Source organism: Accipiter gentilis, chromosome W, assembly GCF_929443795.1.
Source record: "Accipiter gentilis chromosome W, bAccGen1.1, whole genome shotgun sequence".
Classification (NCBI taxonomy): Eukaryota; Metazoa; Chordata; class Aves; order Accipitriformes; family Accipitridae; genus Astur; species Astur gentilis.
Genome location: NC_064918.1, coordinates 32,495,642 through 32,519,705, shown reverse-complemented (window position 1 = coordinate 32,519,705; position 24,064 = coordinate 32,495,642). Strand labels below are relative to the sequence as shown.

Genomic DNA, 24,064 nt, shown 5'->3' with positions numbered 1-24,064 from the left:
GTGAAGTTGTGCTCGGGAAGAAGGGAGGTGTGGAGGGAAGGTGTTTTGAGATTTGGTTTTATTTCTCATTACCCTACTCTGGTTGATTGGTAATAAATTGAGTTAATTTTCCCCAAACTGAGTCTGTTTTGCCCGTGATGGTAATTGGTGAGTGATCTCTCCTGTCCTTATCTCGACCCACAAGCCCTTTGTTATATTTTCTCTCCCCTGTCCAGCTGAGGATGGGGGAGTGATAGAACGGCTTTGGTGGGCACTTGGCATCCAGCCAGGGTCAACCCGCCACAACATATTGGACTTCCCCATCCTTCCGTATCGCCCACCAAGTGCACCCAGGCTCTTGAGCAAAAGCAATCCCATGAATGGGTTTGCCTTTGCCTGAGGCAGGAGTAACCCAGACTGTCTTCCCTAACATATTTTTTATGTGCACTACAGGGACTTTATCCCCTTCTACAGTATGTAAACGTTCTGATTGGGCAGGGCCCCCCTGATTGGCAGATCCCCTACTGTTGACTAACCAGGTGGCTTTTTCTAAATTTGTATCAGCCAGGGGAGAGTGCAAACGCAGTCCCCCACTACCACAACTTAAGCAGTCGAGTTTCCCGCATTTGGGGAAATCGCAGGGGTCAGCACATTCAGAGTGCAGGGGATGAGCCTCGCTTTTATTGCTGAGCATGGCATCATATAGTATGGAATGTCCCTTTGGTCAGTTTGGGTCAGCTGTTCCAGCTATGTCCCCTCCTAGGCTCTTGTCCACCTCCAGTCTGCCAGCCTTTGGAGGAGGGGGATGGAGAGACAACCTTTATACTGTGCAAGCACTGCTCAGCAATAGCCAAAACATTGGTGCATTATCAACACCATTCTAACCACAAGTGCAAAGTACAGCACTATATGGGCTGCTATGAGGAAAGTTAATTCCATCCCAGCCAGTCCCATTACAAAAAACAGCTCATATGTTGCTAATAGGTAGCAGAGAAATAAAACAAGTTGTCAAAGACAATCATCCTTTATAGCAAGATCCCTTATTTTTTGTGTGTTAACAGAACATAATAAATGACATGCTTCCTAAAGAAAGGATCACACTGATGAAGAATATTCAATAAAGTTGACATAGCAATGAATAATTGAAAATAATAAATAAGGTAGCAGAGCATGTTGCAGATATATAACCAAAATGAAAAGGTCGATTAGAAATTATATATGTTAATGAAAAATAACCATCATTTACTTACATTTCAGTTTCTGCTAAATTTGCTGTTGGCCATGTTGAACTAACTTCATATATCCACTCAGTGTCAATGCATCATAGAATACTCCAATAGAGAAAGACTTTGTTATATTTTTTCCCTGTCCATCACCTATCAAAAAATGAAGTAAATAATCTAATTTGTGTGTGTTATAACTTCTCTTTATTTTAAGGAGATGCATGTGTGGAAAAATACATCCTATCTCACTTCTCTTGGCTGGGTTGTTAGGGGCTAGGTCACTTCTCAGTAATGTCCTGTGGGCCTTGCAGAAATCTGTACAAGGAGAAAGGGGAGGAACTTTTTTTTAACCAGATTGTGGCATCTTTTTCTAGAGTTGGTTGGTATGAGGTCACTCTAGTCCTTCTAGCTTCTCAGACAACATTTAATGAAAAAGACAGTCCCTTAAATTGCCTGAGAAAGGAGGCCTGAGAAAACAGAACTTGTTTTTCTAACCATGTTTTCATGATGGTACCATTGATGACGACCTGGACTTGGGAAGTTTTATCCACTGGATTGAAAACATAGGAGTAAGAGACTTAGGGTTTTTAAAGATTAAGCTACACATGATTCTTTTATCAAGTTGACAGAGAGTCCAGTAAATTGATTAAAGACAATTTCTTCTGACGACTCAGAGATCATAACAAATATTTTAACAAATAAATATTTTATGATTGTCTAATAAAATACGCCTTTTTTCAATCACAAGATAAACTTCTTTCTTACATACTAAAAAAAACTAAATCAAGCAACACATAAAACCAAACAGTACATTTTAATACAGAAAAAATCAACTGGAATATTTTTAAAAGAGCTGTGTTCTCCTGTTTTCCAGATAACCAACTGGTACCATTGTCTGAGTAAGGAGGCATAATAATTGTTTCTTTGACTACAACAGAGAGTGTTCTACCAGCTGTTTCTTATTTCTTGTGACACCTATACCACAGATAAATATCTCAGTAGGTGTTAGTGGTTGCCTACTAACAAGAAACCCTTAGTCAGTGTTCTAAAGATCATTCCCTCTCTTTTTTTCCTTTCAGAATGAACTCTGTATCTTTTTATGGAAAAGAAGCAGCTAGAATACCATTCTGTCTCACCCTTCTCCACTATTATCTCCTAGTCCCAACTTTTCTCACTGATCATGAACCTTACTATGGTATTTCTGCTTTCAGAATAAGGGGGTTTAATTCACTGAAACCAAGAGGATCATTTAATTCTGTTTTCACTTGCTCATAATATATCATGCAATCTCCCACACAATCAAAATCAAGTTGCAAGAGACCCTCTAAACTCCTAATGTTTACACTTTTCCTAGGTTTAGGGAAAAGCTAATAAAAATCAAATGAAATCTTTCAGATGCAAAAAGCAATCCCAAGCCACAGAATTCTTTCTTCTCCTACTTTATGTTCATTTCAATTTACTTGAATTTCAGCTTGCCCTAAAAGAAGGACCTAAGGTAGAGGAAGGAACTTCGTATGTTCATGAATTATGTGTTGTAGAGTAGAGAATTTTGAATTTAGTTGTATAATCTTGTGGAGTTACCACTTCATGCAAATACTTTCAAAAATATATCCTATAGAACCTTCAAAGGTGCCTCCATTCCTTCAGCAAAGAAAATCTGCACAGGTTGTCAAAATATTCACCTCAGTTAAGCCTATATCAATTCTCTCTAGAAGGATTTGTCTAATGACAGCAGATGCAAACATCTTCATAAGTTCCAACTATTGATTCAAGGTGGTATAAGTAAGATTGCAGTTATGCTTTTCATGACCTACTCCTTTTAGCTGTTGGACTGTTTAATCACAAGCAGATAGCCTATTATCTCTTTCAGGTTTCTGTGTATTTAAGCATTCTTATAATTAACATAGTTAAAATTATATGCCTAGAAATTTTTTTTAAAAACTTTCATTTTGCAAAGTCAAGCATTCAAAAATAGACAATTCAAGAATCTGACTTGTCTGTTAAGTCTGAATTTAGCTTCCTCTAGCATATATATTGTGATACAGCCTTTAATAACTGGATATCCTTTTCATACCAGATCTGTACCTCATACAGTTCTGAATGGTTTTCTACTATTTTTTTTCTCTTCTCCAAATCCATTCTATGGCCACAGGCTTTATTTAATGTATTCTATCAGTGATCTTCTCTTAGTGGGATTTTCCCCTCCCCTTCCCCCCTCCCCTCAGCAGACATTTCTGGGGTTTTCACTGTAATACTAAGTGCAGTGCAAATGTTACTCTGGAATACTAGCGTGCATTCCTGATACAACCATAAAATTTTTATTTCAAAATGAATGCATGGTTCCAAGCTGCCCACCCACCCACACATTAATTGGACACTGAGTTTGTGTTTCTTGTTTTATTCATGCTCATGCTGACATACATTGGAGTAGATTTGCTGAACACTTGCAACTGCAAACAGATAGAGCTATGCTTGTACATATAAAGGGCAAAAGAAAGTTGTCTGAATTTATCATTGGATTCAGGTTTCAGCTATGTATGTTCAGCTTATACCTAGACATATGTAACTAGTTTTTAAGGTGGAATTCAGAAAGGTCATCACATCCATCTTTGCAGCTGTTCAGATTTGGATAGAATATTTGGGATGCAAATTCTCTATGTCACTGATGAAGAAACAAGTCAGAGGTGACAGGTTTTATTAGCTCAGGTGCAGCGCTGCATGATTGCAGCTATGCTGGCACGTTCAGAAAGAGCATGGCTATTTCTATAATGCCTGTAACAGGATCTGAGAAGCCATTCCTAACTCAGGCTCTTGGGCTACCTCTGCACCCTGTTCATACCATCATATCTGCAGTTGGCTTTGGTTCAGCTTGGCTTATTCACTCCAGCTCTTCTGAAATTAAGATGACTCCATTGCTGCTTTCTGTAAATTACAGCACTTTTTAGCTCCAGTGGGCTTATTAGGTCAGAGGCATTTGCAAATAAAGCCCAGTATTCTGCCTGACCTAGCAAGCCCTTTTCTTGGCCTTCTTGGAAGGGAGGGCTACAAGGTATCAAGTGGAGAAATGCCTACAGATTCAGTATAGCTGGTGCTGAGATGCAGCTAATACATCCTATTAAATCTAAGCTGAGTTTTATGGAATTACTCATATTTTCTGTATTATGCTCTATAGTGATATATTTGGGTATAGCACCAAATCACAGCTGACTCCATATATTTCTGCTGTTAGCTGCACTGAAGCTAACAAGCCCATTTGGAACCAAGGACTGAGGTAGGTATATTTTATTTGTTGATATCATGTATAATATCCAGATTATCTGAGCTTTTCTGCTAGTTGGAGTGTCTAAATGAACTATTATCTTGAGTAAATGAGATCTCACTGTAGTCTAAGGCTCACTCAAATATGTGTATGCTGTCTTACCTGAGCCTGAAGTTTAGCCCTACTATCTCTGGGATACAGCTGATTCCATTCATAGGCCTGGAATGCTGACTGATGTTCAAAAACCTTACCTTTTTACTTTGTGTTATGGATTCAGCTCCTGCGTTCTTTGATTTGTATGTTTGGGGTTTTTTTTTCAATTTTCTATTGCTTATGGAGACAGTGAGATCTTTATAAAAGATCATTCAGGTTTTTTCCAATCACTGCTGTCTTGAGACCCCTTAAATCTTTAATATAGTAGTGCATGATATGCCTCATTGGTTGTGTTGTGCATCATCAGTAGCTGAGTTTTGCCAGCAAATTTGAGATCTTTATACTGTCTTTCAGTAACATCCTGAATCTTTACTTCACACTGTCAAAAATCAGTGCAACAGAAACATATAGTCAAATTCTAGACAAATTCAAATTAGAAATAAGGTGCAGATTTTTAACAATGATAGTGACTGTTTTTAATTCAAGTCATTTTTTTTCCTCTGTAAGATATGCTTTAATCAAATAAGCTATTTGGCTCAATACCCAACCTGTTGCTGAAACCATCTTCTGTCTACCCGTACAGTTTCTCTTCACACAAATATGACCCCTGTCTCTTTCTCTAGTTTTCATCTCTGTTACTTCATCCTTCCCTCCTGCATTCAGCTAAGCTTCTAGCTTCCATTTTTCTTTCTCTCTCTACTCCTTTGCAACCTTCAATGCTTCTGCCCCTGCCACTTTCTCTCCTGTTGCACATATCACCCTATGAGTCAGACCCTCCATGTCTTTCTTCTCTACATATATGTACCACTTCACCCTCTCCTTCCCAAACCCTCTTGTAACCCTCCCACATGCAAACAGACCCCATTTCTTCTTCCTCTCCTCCCCTTTCTTTACTCATACATTCATGTGTGGCTCTGCCTTCCTCTGATTTGCTGCATGATTTCCATCTGTGAGGATATTAAGAGAACAGGGAGAACAGTCAGATTCTTCTGTTGGGGAACAGATGATTAAAAATTCCTTTCAGCTCAGAGCTTCTCATTGTGATGGAACAAAACCAAAGTCCTGTTATACAGTCTTTTTTTTTTGTAATATTTGAAAATAGAATTTGATTTTTATCTTTTCAAATATTTTAGGCTTTAGTGAAACTATATATTGTATTAAGACTGTACAAAAATAAATGTATATTTCATCCATCAGCAAGCAGACAGTCTTTTGGAAATTTGAATGAAACCAACCAAACATAAAAAATTAGCCAAAACATTTTGATAGCTGCAAGAAGTTTTGTATGCAGTGTTGTTTCCTTAGTTTTATTTATTGGTAATCCTTCATATTATTACTTTTTGCTTTGCCTAAAAACAACTTCTAAATTAAAAAAATTAATGTGTCTTCATTTAGAGAGAAATGTTCATTACTTTTCTTTAGACTAAAAAAAAATTGTTCTACATGTATGTGCTGTTTCACATGGATCATTGTTACTTTCTTATCAAAAGTCTCAAGGACAATGATTTTATTAATGTTTTTAATAATATAGTCCAATTGTAGGAATTAATGTAACAAAACTCAGTGGAAGACTTCATGAAAGGGGAAGGTGATTTTCATTTTAATTAATTTCTTAAATAAGTTGTATCTACACACTCATTCACAGAGGACAAAAGATGCTGGCTGTTGAGTTCTTGCTATGATTTCTGGGTTCCTCTTAACTAGTGATGACAGACTGGTTTTTGGACAGGCCTTTATGCCCTTTGGGAGTCAGTAGTTGCTGTGGTGGGATCATTGGCTTCAGACGCTAGCTTATCTAACCCACCTTAAATATCTTAGGCAAGGTTGCTGACCATTGTCAATATTTTCCTCATTTTTAATATATTATGTCCATAGTGCATCTTCCTGTTAACATCTGTGTTGTGGTCTCATCACAAGTTTTCTGCTAACAAGTCATCTGCACTATGGTCCTGGTGCAAGCAATATCTTCTCAGTTTTACCTGTTTTATTGCTACTAATCATGTCCGTGGCTCTCAGTGCATGCCATTCTTGCAGCTCTTGATCTCTTCTTCCATCTTTTCCTTTTACAAGCATGCATTTCTATTCATACTTCATTAATACCAATGTTAATATTGCTATTGCAAAACTTTACATGATTATAGCAACTTTTATTTGGTTTGCATAGCAGGAGAAGTTAAGTTTTAACTGGGTTTTGCAATAGCAATATAATTATTTCTCTTTGTAGGTAGCTGAAAAAAACGGGTTTATTTACAGTTTCTGTTACTACTTACAATAAAAAAAAAATTGGTGAAAGTACTGCATTGCACACAAATGATCCATTACTTGAAAAGTGAAAATGAACTACATTGAGGAAAGTGACAGCTTCGGCCTTTCTAAAGCCTTAAATTTTTAGTTTGCCAAATAGATGCTTACTTTTTAAAAAAAGTATTTTCTAGAATTGCTACAGATGCATTTTTAATATTTACAATTCATAGTTTTAAGTAGCTGTGTTTCGGTGTATTCTGTTGATAATACATAATGTTTTAATGTACAAGGCAATAAAGAAAATGTGAATTTCTTGACTTCAGTCTGTACGAATCCTCAAATTTATAAATACTTAGAAATGCATATAAAAATCATTTTAATATTATTATTAAAGCTTATAAAACAGGTATGAATATTGAATCATGGAGCTCGTCTGTGTTAGGTGACCATTCAGTGGTACTGCCAGAAGCATGCTGAGTCCAAGTGATTACCATCTGTAAGAGGAAAGAAGTGGACACTTTAAATTTCTGCTTAATATGGTTGTTATTTAAAAAAGGAAATTCTCCCATTTTTTATTTTTATATATATTTGAATATATAAATCTATTTTCCATCATAATTTCATAACTATATTTTAATTATGTTCAGTATAAATACTGGTATTAGAATAATGCCAAGACTGTCTAGAACAAGTGGATAGGTACCATTTTAGGCACCAGCTCCAGAGAACACTGAAGTACATATTTATAGTTGAGCATAGATGCCTTAAGTTAGAGATTACCATAATTAAATATTTTGTAAACTGATTTAGCATATTTCATTGCTGTTTCCTGTTTTTTGTTGTGTTCCCATTCATCATAGAAAGGTTTTCTGTCTTGGAAAACAGTAGATCCTTTTGCTTTCCACGTTAAGTGTACTGTTATATTGCCAAAAAATATTACATCAAGTATAGCATAAAATTTATGCTATAAATTATGGGCATGATGAGGAGATGCTGACATGGTATTTTTGCTCTCAAAATTTCTGTATATAAAGAGAAATATTTTACATTCACAGTGAAATACATGAAAGGCTGTTTTTTGGATGAATCCAGTTACAGCAGACTGCTCTCATGGAGCTTCCTGCTTGTGTGCTACACTTTATCTACTTAAAATAAGCCTCTTGTATTAGGCAGGCACTCAAGTCCTGTTATTTATCCTTTCATAAACTCCAAACTGCTAGTTGATTTTTGCTTGTAGTGATGCTATAATGGCCTAATTATTTCTGTAGCAGTTATAGCTGTTGGAGCAGTTTTCATTTTCTAGTAGTGTTGTGTGCCATTAAATAACAGGTAGCATTTCATAATACAATGGAAATTCCACCTGTAAGAGAAAGCACTACTTTCTATTATGAAATCATCTAGTTTTGTTTCAGCTGGTTCATAGTCTAATTAGTCTGTTTATTTCATTTTTATTAACAGCTATGAAATCTGAGATTATGTTTTGACACTATATGCTGCAAAAAGTGAACTACTGCTTTTATAGTAAAACTTGTTTTAAGAAGCTGTCGTGATTTAAGCCCAGCTGGCAACAAAGCACCATGAAGCTGCTTTCTCACTCCTTGACCACCAGCCCCAGTGGGATGAGGAGCAGAAAATATAAAGAAACACTCGTGGATTGAGACAAGGACAGGGAAGGATCACTCACCAGTTATGGTCACGGGCAAAAGACAGACTCAACAACTTGGGGAAAAAAACAAAATCAATTTCATTTACTACCGAATCAAAACGAGAATAACGAGAAGTAAACCCAAATCCTAAAACACCTTCCCCCCACCCCTCCTTCCTTCCCAGCTCAGCTCCACGCCTGGTTTTCTCTACCTCCTCCCCCCAGTGGTGCAGGGGGACTGGGAATGGGGGTTGGGGTCAGTTCATCACACATTGTCTCTGCACTCCTTCCTCCTCAGAGGGAGGACTCTTCACTCTTCCCCTGCTCCAGCGTGGGGTCCCTCCCACAGGAGACAGTCCTTCACAAACTTGTCCAGCATAGGTCCTTTCCGCGGGCTGCAGACATTCAGGCACAGGCTGCTCTAGCGCAGTCTTTCCCATGGAGTCATGGCCATCTTCGAGGGCATCCAACTGCTCCAGCGTGGGGTCCTCCACAGGCTGCAGGTGGGCATCTGCTCCACCACTCACCTCCATGGGCTGCAGGGGGACAGCCTGCCGTCTCACCAGGGGCTGCAGGGCCATCACCTCCTCTGGCGCACCTCCTCCCCCTCCTTCTTCACTGACTTTGGTATCTCCATAGGTGTTTCTCTCACATTCCAATCTCCACACCGGCTGCAGGTTTCCCTTCTTAAATATGTTATCGCAGAGGTGCTACCACCGTCACTAATTGGGTCGGCCTTGGTCAGAGGTGGGTCCAACTTGGAGCTGGGGAAGCTTCTAGAAGCTTCTCACAGGAGCCACCCCTGTAGCCCTCTCCCCCACTACCAAAACCCCGCCACACAATCCCAAAACAGAAGCACATAAAGATATCATGTAGCTAGAGTTCTAGACTGAAGGGCTTGTAGTGAAATCCTCTTAAATTAGTTTTGAAGATTGTCTTGGTTTCATCTGGGATAGAGTTAATTGTCTTCCTAGTAGCTATTATAGTGCTATGTTTTGGGTTCACTATGAGAAGAATGTTGATAACACTGATGTTTTCAGTTGTTGCTAAGTAGTGTTTAGTCTAAAGTCAAGGATTTTTCAGCTTCTGATGCCCAGCTAGCAAGAAGGGTGGAGGGGCACAAGAAGTTGGGAGGAGACACAGCCAGGACAGCTGACCCAAGCTGGCCAACGGGGTATTCCATACCATGTGATGTCACATCTAGTATATGTACTGGGGGTGGGGAGACTTCTGCTTGGGGACTAACTGGTCATCAGTCGTCAGGTGGTGAGCAATTGAATTGTGCATCACTTGTATATTCCAATCCTTTTGTTATTATTATTGTCATTTTATTGTTGTTATCATTATCTTCATTAGTTTCTTCTTTTCTGTTCTATTAAACCGTTCTTATCTCAACCCATGAGTTTTGCTTCTTTTCCCGATTCTCTCCTCCATCCCCCTGATCCTTTCTGCCAGAGGCTCCAGGTAGGGCCATTCTCCCCGGCTTTGGTATAGAGTACATTTTTAACATCTTGTCCTGCCCGGACTGGCCCAAGGGCTACTGCATGAACAATCTCCCGCTTAATTTATTGAAAGGCTTGTTGTTGCTCAGGGCCCCATTTAAAATCATTCTTCTTCCGGGTCACTTGATAGAGAGGGCTTACAATCAAACTGTAGTTTGGAATATGCATTCTCCAAAAACCCACAACACCTAAGAAGGCCTCTGTTTCCTTTTTATTAGTCAGTGAAGACATAGCTGCTATTTTGTTGATCACATCCATGGGGATCTGACGACGTCCATCTTGCCATTTTATTCCTAAAAACTGGATCTCCTGTGCAGGTCTCTTGAACTTACTTTCTTTTATGGCAAAACCAGCTTTCAGAAGGATTTGGATTATTTTCTTCCCTTTCACAAAGACTTCTTCTGCCGTGTTGCCCCATACGATGATGTCATCAATGTATTGCAGGTGCTCTGGAGCTTCACCTTTTTCTAGTGCAGCCTGGATCAGTCCATGGCAAATGGTGGGGCTGTGTTTCCACCCCTGGGGCAGTCGATTCCAGGTGTACTGTATGCCCCTCCAAGTGAAAGTAAACTGTGGCCTGCACTCTGCTGCCAAAGGGATTGAGAAAAACGCATTAGCAATGTCAATTGTGGCATACCACTTAGCTGCCTTTGATTCCAGTTCGTATTGAGGTTCTAACATATTCGGCACAGCAGCACTCACCGGTGGCGTGACTTCATTCAGGCCACAATAGTCAACTGTTAATCTCCACTCCCCATTAGATTTCCGCACGGGCCATATGGGACTATTAAAGTGTGAGTGAGTCTTGCTGATCACTCCTTGGCTCTCCAATTGGCAAATCAGCTTATGGATGGGGATCAGGGAGTCTCAGTTGGTGCGATATTGCCACCGGTGCACCGTTGTGGTAACAACTGGCACTTGTTGTTCTTCAACCCTCAACAACCCCACAATCAAAGGGTCTTGAGAGAGGCTGCTCAAGGTGGACAGCTGTTCAATCTCCTCCGTCTCCAAGGCAGCTATACCAAAAGCCCACTGATACCCCTTTGGGTGTTTGAAATACCCCCTCCTGAGATAGTCTATGCCCAGGATGCATGGAGCCTCTGGACCAGTCACAATGGGGTGTTTCTGCCACTCATTCCCAGTTAGACTCACTTCAGCTTCCAATACAGTTAGCTCTTGGGATCCCCCTCTCACACCAGAGATACAGATGGGTTCTGCCCCTTTATAACTTGATGGCATTAGAGTGCACTGTGCGCCGGTGTCCACTAGAGCCTTATATTCCTGTGGGTCAGTGTTACGCATGCATGACTAACCAAATCCAATAGGTGTTAAAACTCAATTTTATTCTTCAGCAAAAGTTAGTTAGAAGTCCGGTAACATTTTATAAAACCACAGGCTCAATGATGTAAAGAGAATTAATACTACATGGCCGACTTAAGAATCCCCAAGATTTAGTGACGGCTCAAAACACACGTATCACTCACCTAAAAGCTGAGGGCTCTTTCCCTTGAGGAGTTACCTCGGGCGGTGCCCCGACCCAAGGGGGAGTCCCCGACTGCAGACCAGCTGCTCTGAGCAGGACTGCCAACATGTACGCTGTGCGCCACTGTCTACTAGAGCCTTGTACTCCTGTGGGTCTACCATGCCAGGCCATCGAATCCATACAGTCCAATAGACCCGGTTTTCCCTTTCCTCCACCTGGCTGGAGGCAGGGCCCCTCTAATTCTTGTCATAGTATCCATTATCCACTTCTCATAAGATTGGCTCAGAATTCCCTTCAAGAGGATCGGAAATAAGATCAGCCCTTCTACTCTGTTTGGAAACTGGAACGGCATTTTTCCTGGGAGAATCCCCTTTTGTGGTGTTTTTTTCTCACAGCTCATGTACCCGTGCATTTAGGACTGAGGTAGGTTTTCCATCCCATTTCCTCATATCCTCTCCATGATCACATAGGTAAACCACAGGGCACCTTGTGGTATCTACCTTCTATATTGTCTGTCTCGGGCACAGGAACACTCACTTCTAATAGCTGAGACATTGGTCCTTACAGGTGGGGAGTAGGACATATCCTCTTTGAGTTGCTGGAAATCCTGGGACAGCTTCTCCATAGCCAAAATGCAGGCTTGTAGGGAGGAGGAGAGATTTTCTTCATATTGATGGAGTTGGCGAGCCATTTCATCCACCATTGGTGCCTCTTCGTCTTTCCAGGTCATTAGTGCCTGTGAGTTGGCATAGGACGATCGTGCGCTCCATACAAACTTCTGCCACATGGGTCGTGTGCATAGGACTTCGCCTGGATCTTTGGGTAATTGTTGGTTGTCCGGGTCATGATGAATCGTCTCTAGCACAGCTAATTCCCTCAGATATTGGATACCTCTTTTCATGGTGGTCCACTTGCTTGATTGACATATAACATCTTCCTTAAAGGGGTACCTTTCCTTCACACTTGACAAGAGTTGCCTCCAGAGGCTGATGGCTTGTGTCCCTTTTCCAATTGCCTTGTCAATGTCACCTTCCCTGGCAAGCGATCCCAGCTGCTTGGCTTCCCTACCTTCTAATTCCAGGCTACTAGCCCCATTGTCCCAGCATCGGAGGAGCCAGGTGATAATATGCTGATCTATACAACAGCTGAAATCTTTTTGCTTATCCTGCAGCTCACTCAAGGATAGGGATCGGGTGATTACCTCTGGTTCTGCCGCTTCCTCCTATTCCCGTGATGACCCTGGTTCACCTTCATCCTTCACTAAGCGAACTGATTTTTTAGCATATTTCTTCTTGTGTATGAGGGCAACTGATACTGGTGTGGGTTGGTTCGCTGGTTCATTTGCAGTGCCTGTTGTGGGGGTTGGACTGGCCGCAGTGCCTGTTGCCTTGTTGTTAGATCTAGAGACCTTCTCCTCACCTTGAGGGTACTGAGTGGTATTGAACTGGGTTCAATAGTCATGGGCCAGGCCCCAGCATATTGCAGTAATTTGTGTCTCCATGGAATTGTCGGGGTGACAGCATACTTTTTCCAAATGTTCTGCTAGTTTTTCAGGATTCTGCACTTGTTCAAGGGTGAAGTTCCAAAACACTGGAGGTGTTTTGGAACACTACCCTAGGCATTTCCCTATACTACCCCACACACCCTGCCACTCATAATTTTCCAGCCTCAGGGCAGATCTCTGGGTGATCTTCTTAAATAGTTGTTGAACCTTAAACAAGACCTGAACCACATTCAGGACCATGCTAGTTCCTAGCAAGAGGACCATGCTGGTCTCAACATCACAAGGGTATTCAAATTTTCCAAAATTCTCAAATGCCATTGTAACTAGACTGGGGAAGAAAGGTGTCACACCCATAGTTTGGCTCTCCGAGGAGGAAAGGTGAATGGTGTAATTATTAATAGTTTCCCACGGATGGCTCCCGAAGTATAGAGGTGATGAAAATGCTGAGTGCAAACACCTAGTCCCATGACCGATAATTTTATCATACCATAAGCCAGTATTACACAATACATGAAAGAGAAAACCTTAATCCACCCCCTATGGATGATAAGCAGCAGCACAGGGACTATATACAGCAAGTGAGGTGACACATAACAGAACTCTAAAAACAAGTGCCACAACTGTAAGAACTCATAAATCAACATAGACACCAGCAACTATTAGACCAATGTAATGAATGCTTGTAACAAATTTGTTTTAACAAGCTCTAGTTAGGTTTGTCATTATCTCAACCCTTCGTGCCCCATGTTGGGCACCAAAATGGACTGTTGTGGTTTAACCCCAGCCAGCAACTAAGCCCCACGCAGCTGCTCACTCACTTCCCCCCATCCAGTGGGATGGGGGAGAGAATCGGGAAAAAAAAAGTAAAACTCATGGGTTGAGATAAGAATGGTTTAATAGAACAGAAAAGAAGAAACTAATAATGATAATGATAGCAACAATAAAATGACAATAATCATAATAAAAGGATTGGAATATACAAGTGATGCACAATGCTATTGCTCACCACCCACTGACCGATGCCCAGCTAGTCCCCAAGCGGCGATCCCCCTACCCCCAATCCCCTCAGTACATATACTAGATGTGACATCACATGGTATGGAATACCCCGTTGGCCAGCTTGGGTCAGCTGTCCTGGCTGTGTCCCCTCCCAACTTCTTCTGCCCCTCCAGTCGTCTTGCTGTCTGGGCATCAAAAGCTGAAAAATCCTTGACTTAGCCTAAACACTACTTAGCAACAACTGAAAACATCAGTGTTATCAACATTCTTCTCATAGTGAACCCAAAACATAGCACTATAATAGCTACTAGGAAGACAATTAACTCTATCCCAGCTGAAACCAGGACAATGTATAATCATACTTATTAAAAGATGATTCCTATGTACTGAGCAGTGAGTGCTCAGTATATAAACAATAATTTTATTCAGCTCTGAATCTAATATTGCTTGTGTGCATGTGGAGGAGGGATTGCTTAAAAATTATTTTTAACTGTCTGCTATAATCAAAATAATTCTTTTTACATGTGGAAGTAATGACACCTATTTCAATGGAGTGGTCATCTTCCTTCTCTCTAGCTATATCTGCTTTTTTTCAGTTACCAGACTTGGTCAATAACCTCTCAGATTGTGTCATAAAGTATTAATTATGAGAGAGAATTGCTGTAGTCAGGTAAGTGCAAAGTGAAAAGAAACCAGGACTGGAGCAATGGCTGACTATAAATTAGCAATTATTGTGACATGGAAAGCTATACTGTAATTTTTTGGCATTGCAGTGTTTATATAATGTCTCCCATGTTCATCTTTGTCTTAAATTGCTTTTTCTGAAACTTTTGCAAATGCAGATTTCCTTTTGGGAATCATTTATGCTGACACCTTCCCTTCCTCAGACAAGATGGTAGCAACTTAGTTCCTCCAAGGCAGAAGCCTCTGAATGCCCAGTAATAATTGTTTGCCTTTAATTGCCAGCATGAAATAGGCAGTTAATATTGCCCAAGAAATAAAACACTTTGTAACCTTTCCAAAGGCTTCACTGTAGAATTTGAGAAACACCACTACAAATGATCAATTACAAATCAATTACTTTACTGTATCTAAACCTACAAGTAGTAACTAAGTATTTTATTCACAATTTTAATAGGCCCTTCCAGCAACCATTCTGTAATTAGAGAACTACAAATTATCAGTTATTTTTGTCAATACTTTTAATATAAATGTGTATTTAATGTATACTAGTTAAGATTTTTGATATAACAAAAACACAGGTTTTGTTTAACCTCTGTCATGTTTTGTGCAGTTTTCACTTTTAAGCATGTAATATTTAAGGGTGCTTAGGGAAACCACATCTGGTGATAGTGCATTCCTTCATTTTTCTTAAATTAACTTCAGACTGATAGGTTGAGGAGAATAGCTGATAGTTGCATTTTGTTTGGTCTTGCATCCCTAATAATAGATACAATACTGACATTTCTCTCTCTTGTCTCATTGTCTGTCTGTCTGTCTGTTTCTCTAGGAGGAGATTTCCTGTCCTTTTTAAGAAAAAAGAAGGATGAGCTAAAAACCAAACAGTTAGTGAAATTTTCATTAGATGCTGCTTCTGGTATGGCATATCTTGAATCTAAAAACTGTATACACAGGTAAGGAAGATATTTATTTTCAGTATTGTAATTTTGATCACTTGAACTGTTAGCAGGTTAAATGTATAGTGGTGTTTAATAATGGCAATGAATTTTAGTGTCAATGAATCATGGCAATCTATGCATCTTAAGTCCTCCCTGAAATTTTAAGATATTTGCATAGCCAATACAGAAGTTCAGGTATGTTTGCAGTGTGTTTCATGGAAATCCACTGACATCTCAGATGATCAAGGGAGAGAAGCTGGAGTTCTGTATATTAAAACATTATTAATTGTCTTGACTGCTCTCTCTGCACTATTGAAGATGATCAGGCCTTATGCTTTTGGGGTACCTTATATTCCTTTTTTTTGTTTCTTCTCCAGCTTGTCTCTGTTCTGGAGCTGCTTAACTCAGTGTGTATCAAAGGGAATGTAAAATTTTCTTTCAAAAATAAAAATTAAAAAATAAAAAATTCTTTCAAAATATCACAGTATATAACCCTGCTACTATCAATCATATGGCTGAAATATGAGACAGAAACATGATGATAATTCCCTTTCCAGAGGAAATTATAAAATAACATTTTCATTTATAATACTGATATTTCCAGTTTGCTTTTTTGAACATTTGTAGCTAAACTCTGGGCCACTTAACATACAAAATCAGCCCATTTCATACTTAGCACAGTTCTAATGAGAGCCAAATAGCATTTCTCTTAGTTTTTCATCAAAAATGAATTTTTCTACATGCTGCTGGTCAAGAAGTAGATTTATCTTTAAACATATTCTTCCAACAAGAATAAGTTAAAAACCTATTTATAAAATATAGTATTATTGTAAGTATCGTTTATATGTTTTTACTAGGTTTTTTGTGTTTGACTTGATTTAAGGATACCTAAATAAAATAGTTATCTTCTGCTGTTTATAAATTATTCTGAAGAACAAATTAATTGAAACACATAAGTAAGAGCAAAGCAAAAATCCCATACTTGCTATGTAAAAATGTAGAAAATTCCTTATGGGAAATCCCAGAAAAGTATTGTAAGCAACATGAGGAAAAATATAATTAAACTCCCAGCATTCTGTCATGGTAGAATGCATTTTAGACTGACTCTATTTGTTAAGAAAATAATGGCATGCAAATCAAAGCAATAAATAGCATTAGTGACTTTCACTATCCTCATAAATGTTGTAGTATTTACTCATTTCTTTAACTGTTGGATCAATGTTTGATGAGAAGGCCCTATTTAGATCTCATGTGTTAGAAAATAAAATCAAGGGGGAAAGAAATAACTAAATAACTAAACTATATTGGAAGTGTATTGTGTAATGTCTTACTTGGTAATTATGATTACTGAAAAAGATTACTGTTTTTAATCAATAAATGGTAATGTGACACCTGAAAAATATAAACAATTTTAGAAACAATTATTTTTTGAGAAGTGCTATTTCTCCTCCCCCCTTTAAACTCTGTAAAAAGCATTTTGTTGCTCGTCTGCCTTAATTAGTACTGTTCTGGTTACTATAGATGAGAGTATGGCCTCAACATACCTGTGAGAGAGACACTGACAGCATGGAATAGGAACAGTTATTTTTCTGCTATTTAGAGTAAACTTTAAGGACTCATTTACATTACTACTCATTACATCAAGTGCTGTCTTTCTAATAACTTTTTTATATCCATGATGGCTTGTGGATGAACTGTATAGTGATTGTGCTAAAACAGTTTATGATAATGGCTAATATCCTTTTTTAATTGCTATTTTCCCCTAACTTCTGTCTTCATAAGGTTTTTTTGTTGTTTTGTTTTTAAGGTATATTTGAAAAGATAATAATTTGTGATTCAAAGAATACATTTCAGAGATAACATGTATGTAGCAATGTCTTAACATATGAGGATTTCATTATAAGTTTAGAAAGTTGAATGCAAATATGTCATGTGGGTCTAAAGCCAGGAAATAGAACTGTAATCTAATTTTCTGTTTTCTTAGTACCGTAGACTTTGCCAGTGCACACAGCCTGGGTTACACACACTGTGGTACACATGGGGAGAAAAAGGTCTTTCCCTTCTGTTTACCTTTTAACTTTCAGAATCACAAAAATTGTTTATTATTATGACAGAAGTTTATCATAGAGAGCTACCACTTTCCTTAAAGGCAGAAGCAAAATTTTTAATAAACGTATCCTGAAGAAAGTTGCAGTTTCAAAACATAACCAAGTAGTTAAATAATATCTTCAGGAACACTGCTTACTTTTATGAAACACACAGGTTAATAAATCAAAATATGCATTTCCATTATTATTTTAACAATCTTATTTTCTGGGATTTTTAAGATCTTTCAGACTTCTAAGGTTGGGCATAGTGTATGCTTGTATTTATGAGCTAATTGTTCTGACTGATAGGAAAATATAATGAAAAAATTTGAATCAGGATGACAAAAAAAACAAGTTTAGTGATTTTTTTAGTAGTAATACTAGAGGCACTACAAAATTATTGGGGTTTTTTTTGAGTTACTAACACTGGTTAATTGGCAAATGCTCACTCTAGGAAAGTACCTCATGAAATTTTAAAATATGTTTTACCAAAGACTAAATTGCATTTTATTAGGATTAGCATACATACAAATTTTCTAGGTATGTTCTCTGTTTGAAATGTTGAGGAGCTTGAACATTTGCCCCTGGGGAATGGTTGGATATCCTTTTGTCTAGAAACCTTGGATATGTCTGCCACAGAAGCACAGAATGTTTATTACTTGCTGGGTACTTTGAACCTATTGCAAACTAATGGGTTCAGCACTCTGGTGCTATGCTGCAAATATATTAGAGAGCGACAGGCTACCAGGGAAAAGTCAAACTCTAGTGCTTTCTAAGAAAGCTCTTAGGTGTACAGGACTCAACCCTATTAGAGTTTCAGCCCCTCCTTACTTGAGCATCGAAGGTGTGACTGTATGGTCTGTACAAGGAATACGGGAGCCCTTGTTCCCTCCTTAATGGGTCAGGTAAAACAATGATGCAATCTAGTCATGGATAAGTTTAATGTTGAGACCACATAGATTAGAATTGAACAATTTAATTTATAGTAGGAAGAAGGTTTAGCATTATGAAAAAAGAAAAAAACATTTTAAAAGAACAAGAAACACTTGTTTATCAGAAAATTCATGAACTAAAAGTAGTTCTTTTAGAGAAAACAAAAAAGGTAAGAAAATTAGAGACAAAATAGACTAAGCAGCAGAATTTTTTATTTTTTTTTTATTAAAAGTCAAAAGGCTTTGATTACTGTTTTGGCCAAGAAAAAAATGATCTTAAATAATACTTAATTAGAAATGGTTTCTATTGTGCAGGTTGCAATAAAAAATAGTTTTGCTACTATGCTATGCAGTACTCCTATCCGTTGTTTTAAAGATCTGTTTGGAACCCTTGTGTAGGGTTTTTTTGTTCGTTGTTTTTCTTAGTAATTTAGGTGACTTATTTATAGTAGCATGTGCATTTGTTTTGCTGTTAATGTGAAACTAAACACTGCTCAGCAGCTTATTAAAATTACTTTAATGCCACTTTTTAGTTATAGTGCACTGGCTACACTCAGTTTCTATATTTTAAAGTTACATTTAAATTTGAACTGGCTTTTTTAAATTGCCAATTCAGTCATGCTTTTGCTTAGTCTTTCAGCAGTTGAGACAGTGCAACAATTAATCTGCTCTCTGTTTTCTATTTTCATGTGTTCTATGGTGTTTTAGTAGGTGCAGATATAAAGTTTAAATTTTTCAGGCTTAGAATGCTTAATGTACATGAATGATTCTTTGATCTGTATTTTCATCTCATCTAGATTCCAGAAATCACTAGTTTTTTGCTCCCTCTTTGTGCTGATTAAAAAGCAGAAATCAGTGGGCTTAAATAAGGAAAGCTGCATGAATAGATGTTATTAAAACAAATAAAAGGAGTGGTTGAAGATATACAAAAGTATGCAGTTATTTTATCTCCATTTAATTAGTTTGACAGATTGTTTCTTGCTTTTCATTTTTAAAACATGCTACTGTTTAGAAGGTTCCATTTTTTTTTCTTTTAATTAGAAACACAAAATTAGCATAGAGATGTGATGATATTCTCAGTTGGCCCCAATAACCCAGCATCGGAGCAACCAGGTGATAATTTTCTGGCCTGGATGATGGCTGTAACCTTTCCATATATCTCACAGCTCACTCAGGGATAGGGACCCGATGGTTTCTGACTTGCTTATGATTTCTGTCTCTTTCCTCTCTTGTTCTTGCAGCTCTTCTGCTGCAGAACAGGCTGCATCTTCTGATTATTCCTCCTGTTCCCTTTCAGGAGGAGCTTCTTCATCCCTTACTAACCAAGTTGACTTCCACTTCCATTGTTTCTTCTTGAATATAGGAGCAACTGTTATAGTTGATGCTTGGGTCTCTGGCTTAGCCACAGATTCTGTTTGTTTGTAAGGTCTCAGATCCAGAGACCCTCTTGTCTATACAGACACAGGCTCAGTAGGCGTAGGCCACGCCCCAGCACAGTGCAAGAAGTTGTATCTCTGGTATAGATAAGGCATCCTTTCTTCAAGTGTTCTACTTCAACAGGATTCCACGCCTGTTGGGGAGTGAAGTCCCACACCATTGGAGGTGAAAACTGGTCTAGGCACCTGCTCAAATTCTCCCATGCACCTTGCCACCCATGATCAGGCTACTTCAGGGCACATCCCTGTATGGCATTCCCAACTAGTTGGTTAACCTTAGGAAAAGCTGAAATCAGATTCATGACACACACCAATATGAGCATTCTAGAATGTTCAAGAAATTGAAGACCATTGTAACAAGGCAGGAAACATCTACCCCAGAGAAAAAGGGGGAGGTGCTTTTGTCATAGCTCTCCTAGGCAAAGCTAAACGAAGTGATAAACAGCATAGCAAACAGCAAAAGCCAAAAGCAGCCGTTAACAAGCCCTGGATTTTGATGCACAGCAAGAGCAGGAGCATACCATGGAGCAGGTGAGGGAACAAATTAACCAGTGTCATGAACAAACAAGTCAACATTGTAAACAGCAACAGCAATTAACAGATAAACAGGTCTAACAACTACAAATTCAGTCTAGCGCACTCTGATCAAATTTGTCTTTATCTCCAACCTCTCAAGCCATGCCAGCAGCTAAGCCCCCACTCAGTCGCTTGGTGACTCCCTTGCAGCAGGATGGGGGAGAGAATAAGAAGAGCAAAAGCAAGAAAAACTCATTGGTTGAGATAAAGACAGTTTAATAATTGAAGGAAAAAAGAGAAAAAAGCAAGTGATGCAAAGGCAGTCATTCACCACCTCCCACCAGCAGACCAATGCCCAGCCAATCTCCAAGCAACAGCTACCTTGGAAAAACTCACCCCCCCAGCTTTTATTGCTGAACATGATGTTATATAGTATGGAATATCTCTTTGGTCAGTTTGCATCAGCTGTCCCGGTTGCGTCCCCTCCCAACCTCTTGCTCACCCCAGCCTACTCTCTGAGGGGGCAGAGTGAGAAAGAGAGAAGGCCTTGACACTGTGCAAGCACTTCAGCAATAGCCAAACTCTGGTGTGTTATCAACACTGTTTTAGTCACAAATCTAAAACACAGCAACATACAGACTACTATGAAGAAAGTTAGGTCCATCCTAACCAGACCCAGTACAAGAAGATTAGCATAGACATGTGATAATCTCAGTTGGTTCAATGAGCGTTTATGACCAATCTTCTTTTCCTGTATTTGATTGCATATGTTGAATGCATTTGTCCATAATTTATTTTTAGTTTCCAAACCAACCCTGTGGCAATACAGGAGAAAAGATGCAGGTATGTGGTTCAGAGAAGTTGAATATATTTGTTGTTTGTTTTATTTTCCCCTCTCCTTACCCACCATCTTGTCTTAATGAAAATAATTCAAATTATTATTGGATAAAATATTTTAATATTGATAGAAGCAGTTATGTTCTGTTTTTTCTCTGTTTTTATCATTTGATAGTCAGTAAAACCTCTTAAAATCAAAGGGACAGTTAAGTTTTGAAAATATTATTTCTGTATGAAAATTTTGTTCCAGCTGTATCTACAAGTAAAACATATATGATTCTAATTGAAACTAGCAGAAATTATTTTTTTATTTTTCTGTTAATTACTTTGCGCATTGACAGTGTTTTGTACACGGTTTCACTGTTTTACTTGAGAAGTAAATTGATTTTTCCCCTGTGGAAGGGGTTTACAAACAAATTAAGAACCAGATTATTTTTTAAAATAATGTAAACAAAATTCAAGATTAATTATTAGGAGTATGCTATAATAAAAGTTTGAATATTAAAAGTAATTAATTAATAAACATTCCCAGTGCCAGTTTTTCACTGAAGTTATCAGCAATAGCCTTCAACTATGCATCTGCCAGATATAGCATAAAGTTGTTATCAGATTCAAATCACTTATTTTCCTTATACACACCATGCATATGAGAAGCTGGGTACAAACAGCAATCAAGGTATATTCCTTACTCAAGCTTTCCTTTCAGTCACTAGAGTTAATGTTCTGGAAGTCTCTCATATCTTGAATTAAAGAAGACTTATTCAATAGTGAGATGATCGAGTTCTGTGGTCTAGTTCTTCCATATATTTATTCAAATTACTACTGCTTCTTTTTTTGTATTTCATGGTGAGATAATCAAGCTCTTCGGTCCAGTTCTTCCATGTCATTATTCATATTACTACTGCTTCTTTTTTACTTACTCTGAATCTTTTATTTCTCCCTGGGTTAGTGGTTCAGTTGCTACACGAATAATATGTTCCTATCCAATTTAGTGTAGATCCTGTTCAGTTTAGTATATTGGTAGGGATCTAACTCTCTTGGGAAATAGGAGGTGATGGTTTGAACTCCAAAGTTGAGCAGGTCTCCTTCCTGAGATGGAACTTCCCTGCTTGATTTCTGTATCTAAATCTTGTAAAGGATAGGAGCTAAATACATGTCTGCGCCTAGTGTCTCATTTTGGCTAGCTCCAAGCAGTTCAGTTCTCAGTAGAATGGCTGTTTTAGTTCTGTTCTAAAGTACCTTATTGTCCTCAAGCACAATGTGTTTCTTTGAATACTACTTTTCCTCCTGGGGCAGCAAGTGCTTAAAAGTTGGTATTGCAATACTCAAGCTCTTTATTGTAGTTTCTGTAATTTTCTGTGCTGGTAATGACTATGAAGAAAGACTACATTTCCTTGCAATGAGTTTGCCTTTCTATTACCTACATAAACTCATTAAGGTTTATTGTGCAAGCTGTAATTTCTTAAAAGATGATATCCACTCCCATAATTCATAAAATTTCCTGACGGATTATTAAGGACTTTATAAAAGAAAGCAGTAGTGAAAGAAATATTAAATTTATGATTGAATTTATGGGTTTTTTTCTTTGGAGAAGTATTATACAAACTTAAGTTGCAGATCCTGAGAAAATTTTAGTCTTTTCTGTCTGTATACTTCTGTGTACAGTTATTGTCATTATTAATTAGCTTTTTATGATTCATTTAGCAATGCATGTAAAAAATTAAATGATCATGCAAAGTTCCTTTTCTGTACCTTTTTTTCATAGCTAGAAAACATTTAATCATTTATTACCGAATCAAAACATTCTATACTGTTGATGGTTAATAATAATAGTTGATCATGCTTCAGCCAATAATTCTTTCAGAGAATTATTGTCAGTGGTATGGTTGAAACAGCACATAAATGTAATAAATAAGGCTTAAATTTTAATTATTCATAAGATGATGTCTCTGTTTTATATAAAACAATGTTTCAAAGCATAATGTTTTTTACAATATGAATATTTAAAAACATTTCCATTCTGTTTAAACTCAAAACTGCAAATGTGAACTTTGATGAAAGAACTGTTACTTTCTGTTGGCCACTTAATATAGGTATGTTGTTGTTTAAAAAAAAAAAAGCCCCCCAAATTTATTCACTCTCATACCTTTGAAATAATTTTTAGTCAAATTTTGAATTTGATTGCCACATTGCAGTACCATGTACTGAGCTTTCATTTCTTACTATGCATATCCTTTATGAAAATTTCTATATCACCTCTTACTTAATAACTTTTTTTCACCAAAACAGGATTTTCTCTGACTTTATTAGATTATAAAGATACCATGCGGTTATAACATTGCAGTTTTTACACAGGTTGTTGATTATTTTCAATTTGGTCTATTAATCATAACTATTAATAGAAGAACTATTACAAAAACATTACATTTACGTGGAGAAATGACACAGACTTGCAGCAAGTATACAAGAAGGCTGCAGAAGCCCTCCTTCTCCTAGCCCTATTGTGGGTGGCTGAGGATCTCTCTGCTAACTCTTTCCAAAAAAATAGATTTGGAGAGCAGCTCTTGGGACTCCTAGTTGTTGCTAAGCAAAACAAGGAAGTGTTGACTGTTGCCAAAACAATGGTGCTGCTCCCCTCTCCACACC

General features: G+C 38.0%; 1 protein-coding gene and 1 non-coding gene across 2 annotated transcripts in view; one reads left to right on the top strand and one right to left on the bottom strand.

Moving 5' to 3' along the window:
* Positions 1-24,064, top strand: part of LOC126035443 (tyrosine-protein kinase Fer-like) — a 254,879-nt gene that overhangs the window by 168,826 nt on the left and 61,989 nt on the right. Inside the window, exon 16 of the mRNA XM_049794009.1 lies at positions 15,502-15,625. Within this exon, the coding sequence (XP_049649966.1) occupies positions 15,502-15,625 (124 nt within the window). The remainder of the gene's footprint in view (positions 1-15,501; positions 15,626-24,064) is intronic.
* Positions 545-673, bottom strand: LOC126035592 (U1 spliceosomal RNA). The gene has a single exon (XR_007504984.1). It is a non-coding gene; the product is annotated as a U1 spliceosomal RNA (small nuclear RNA).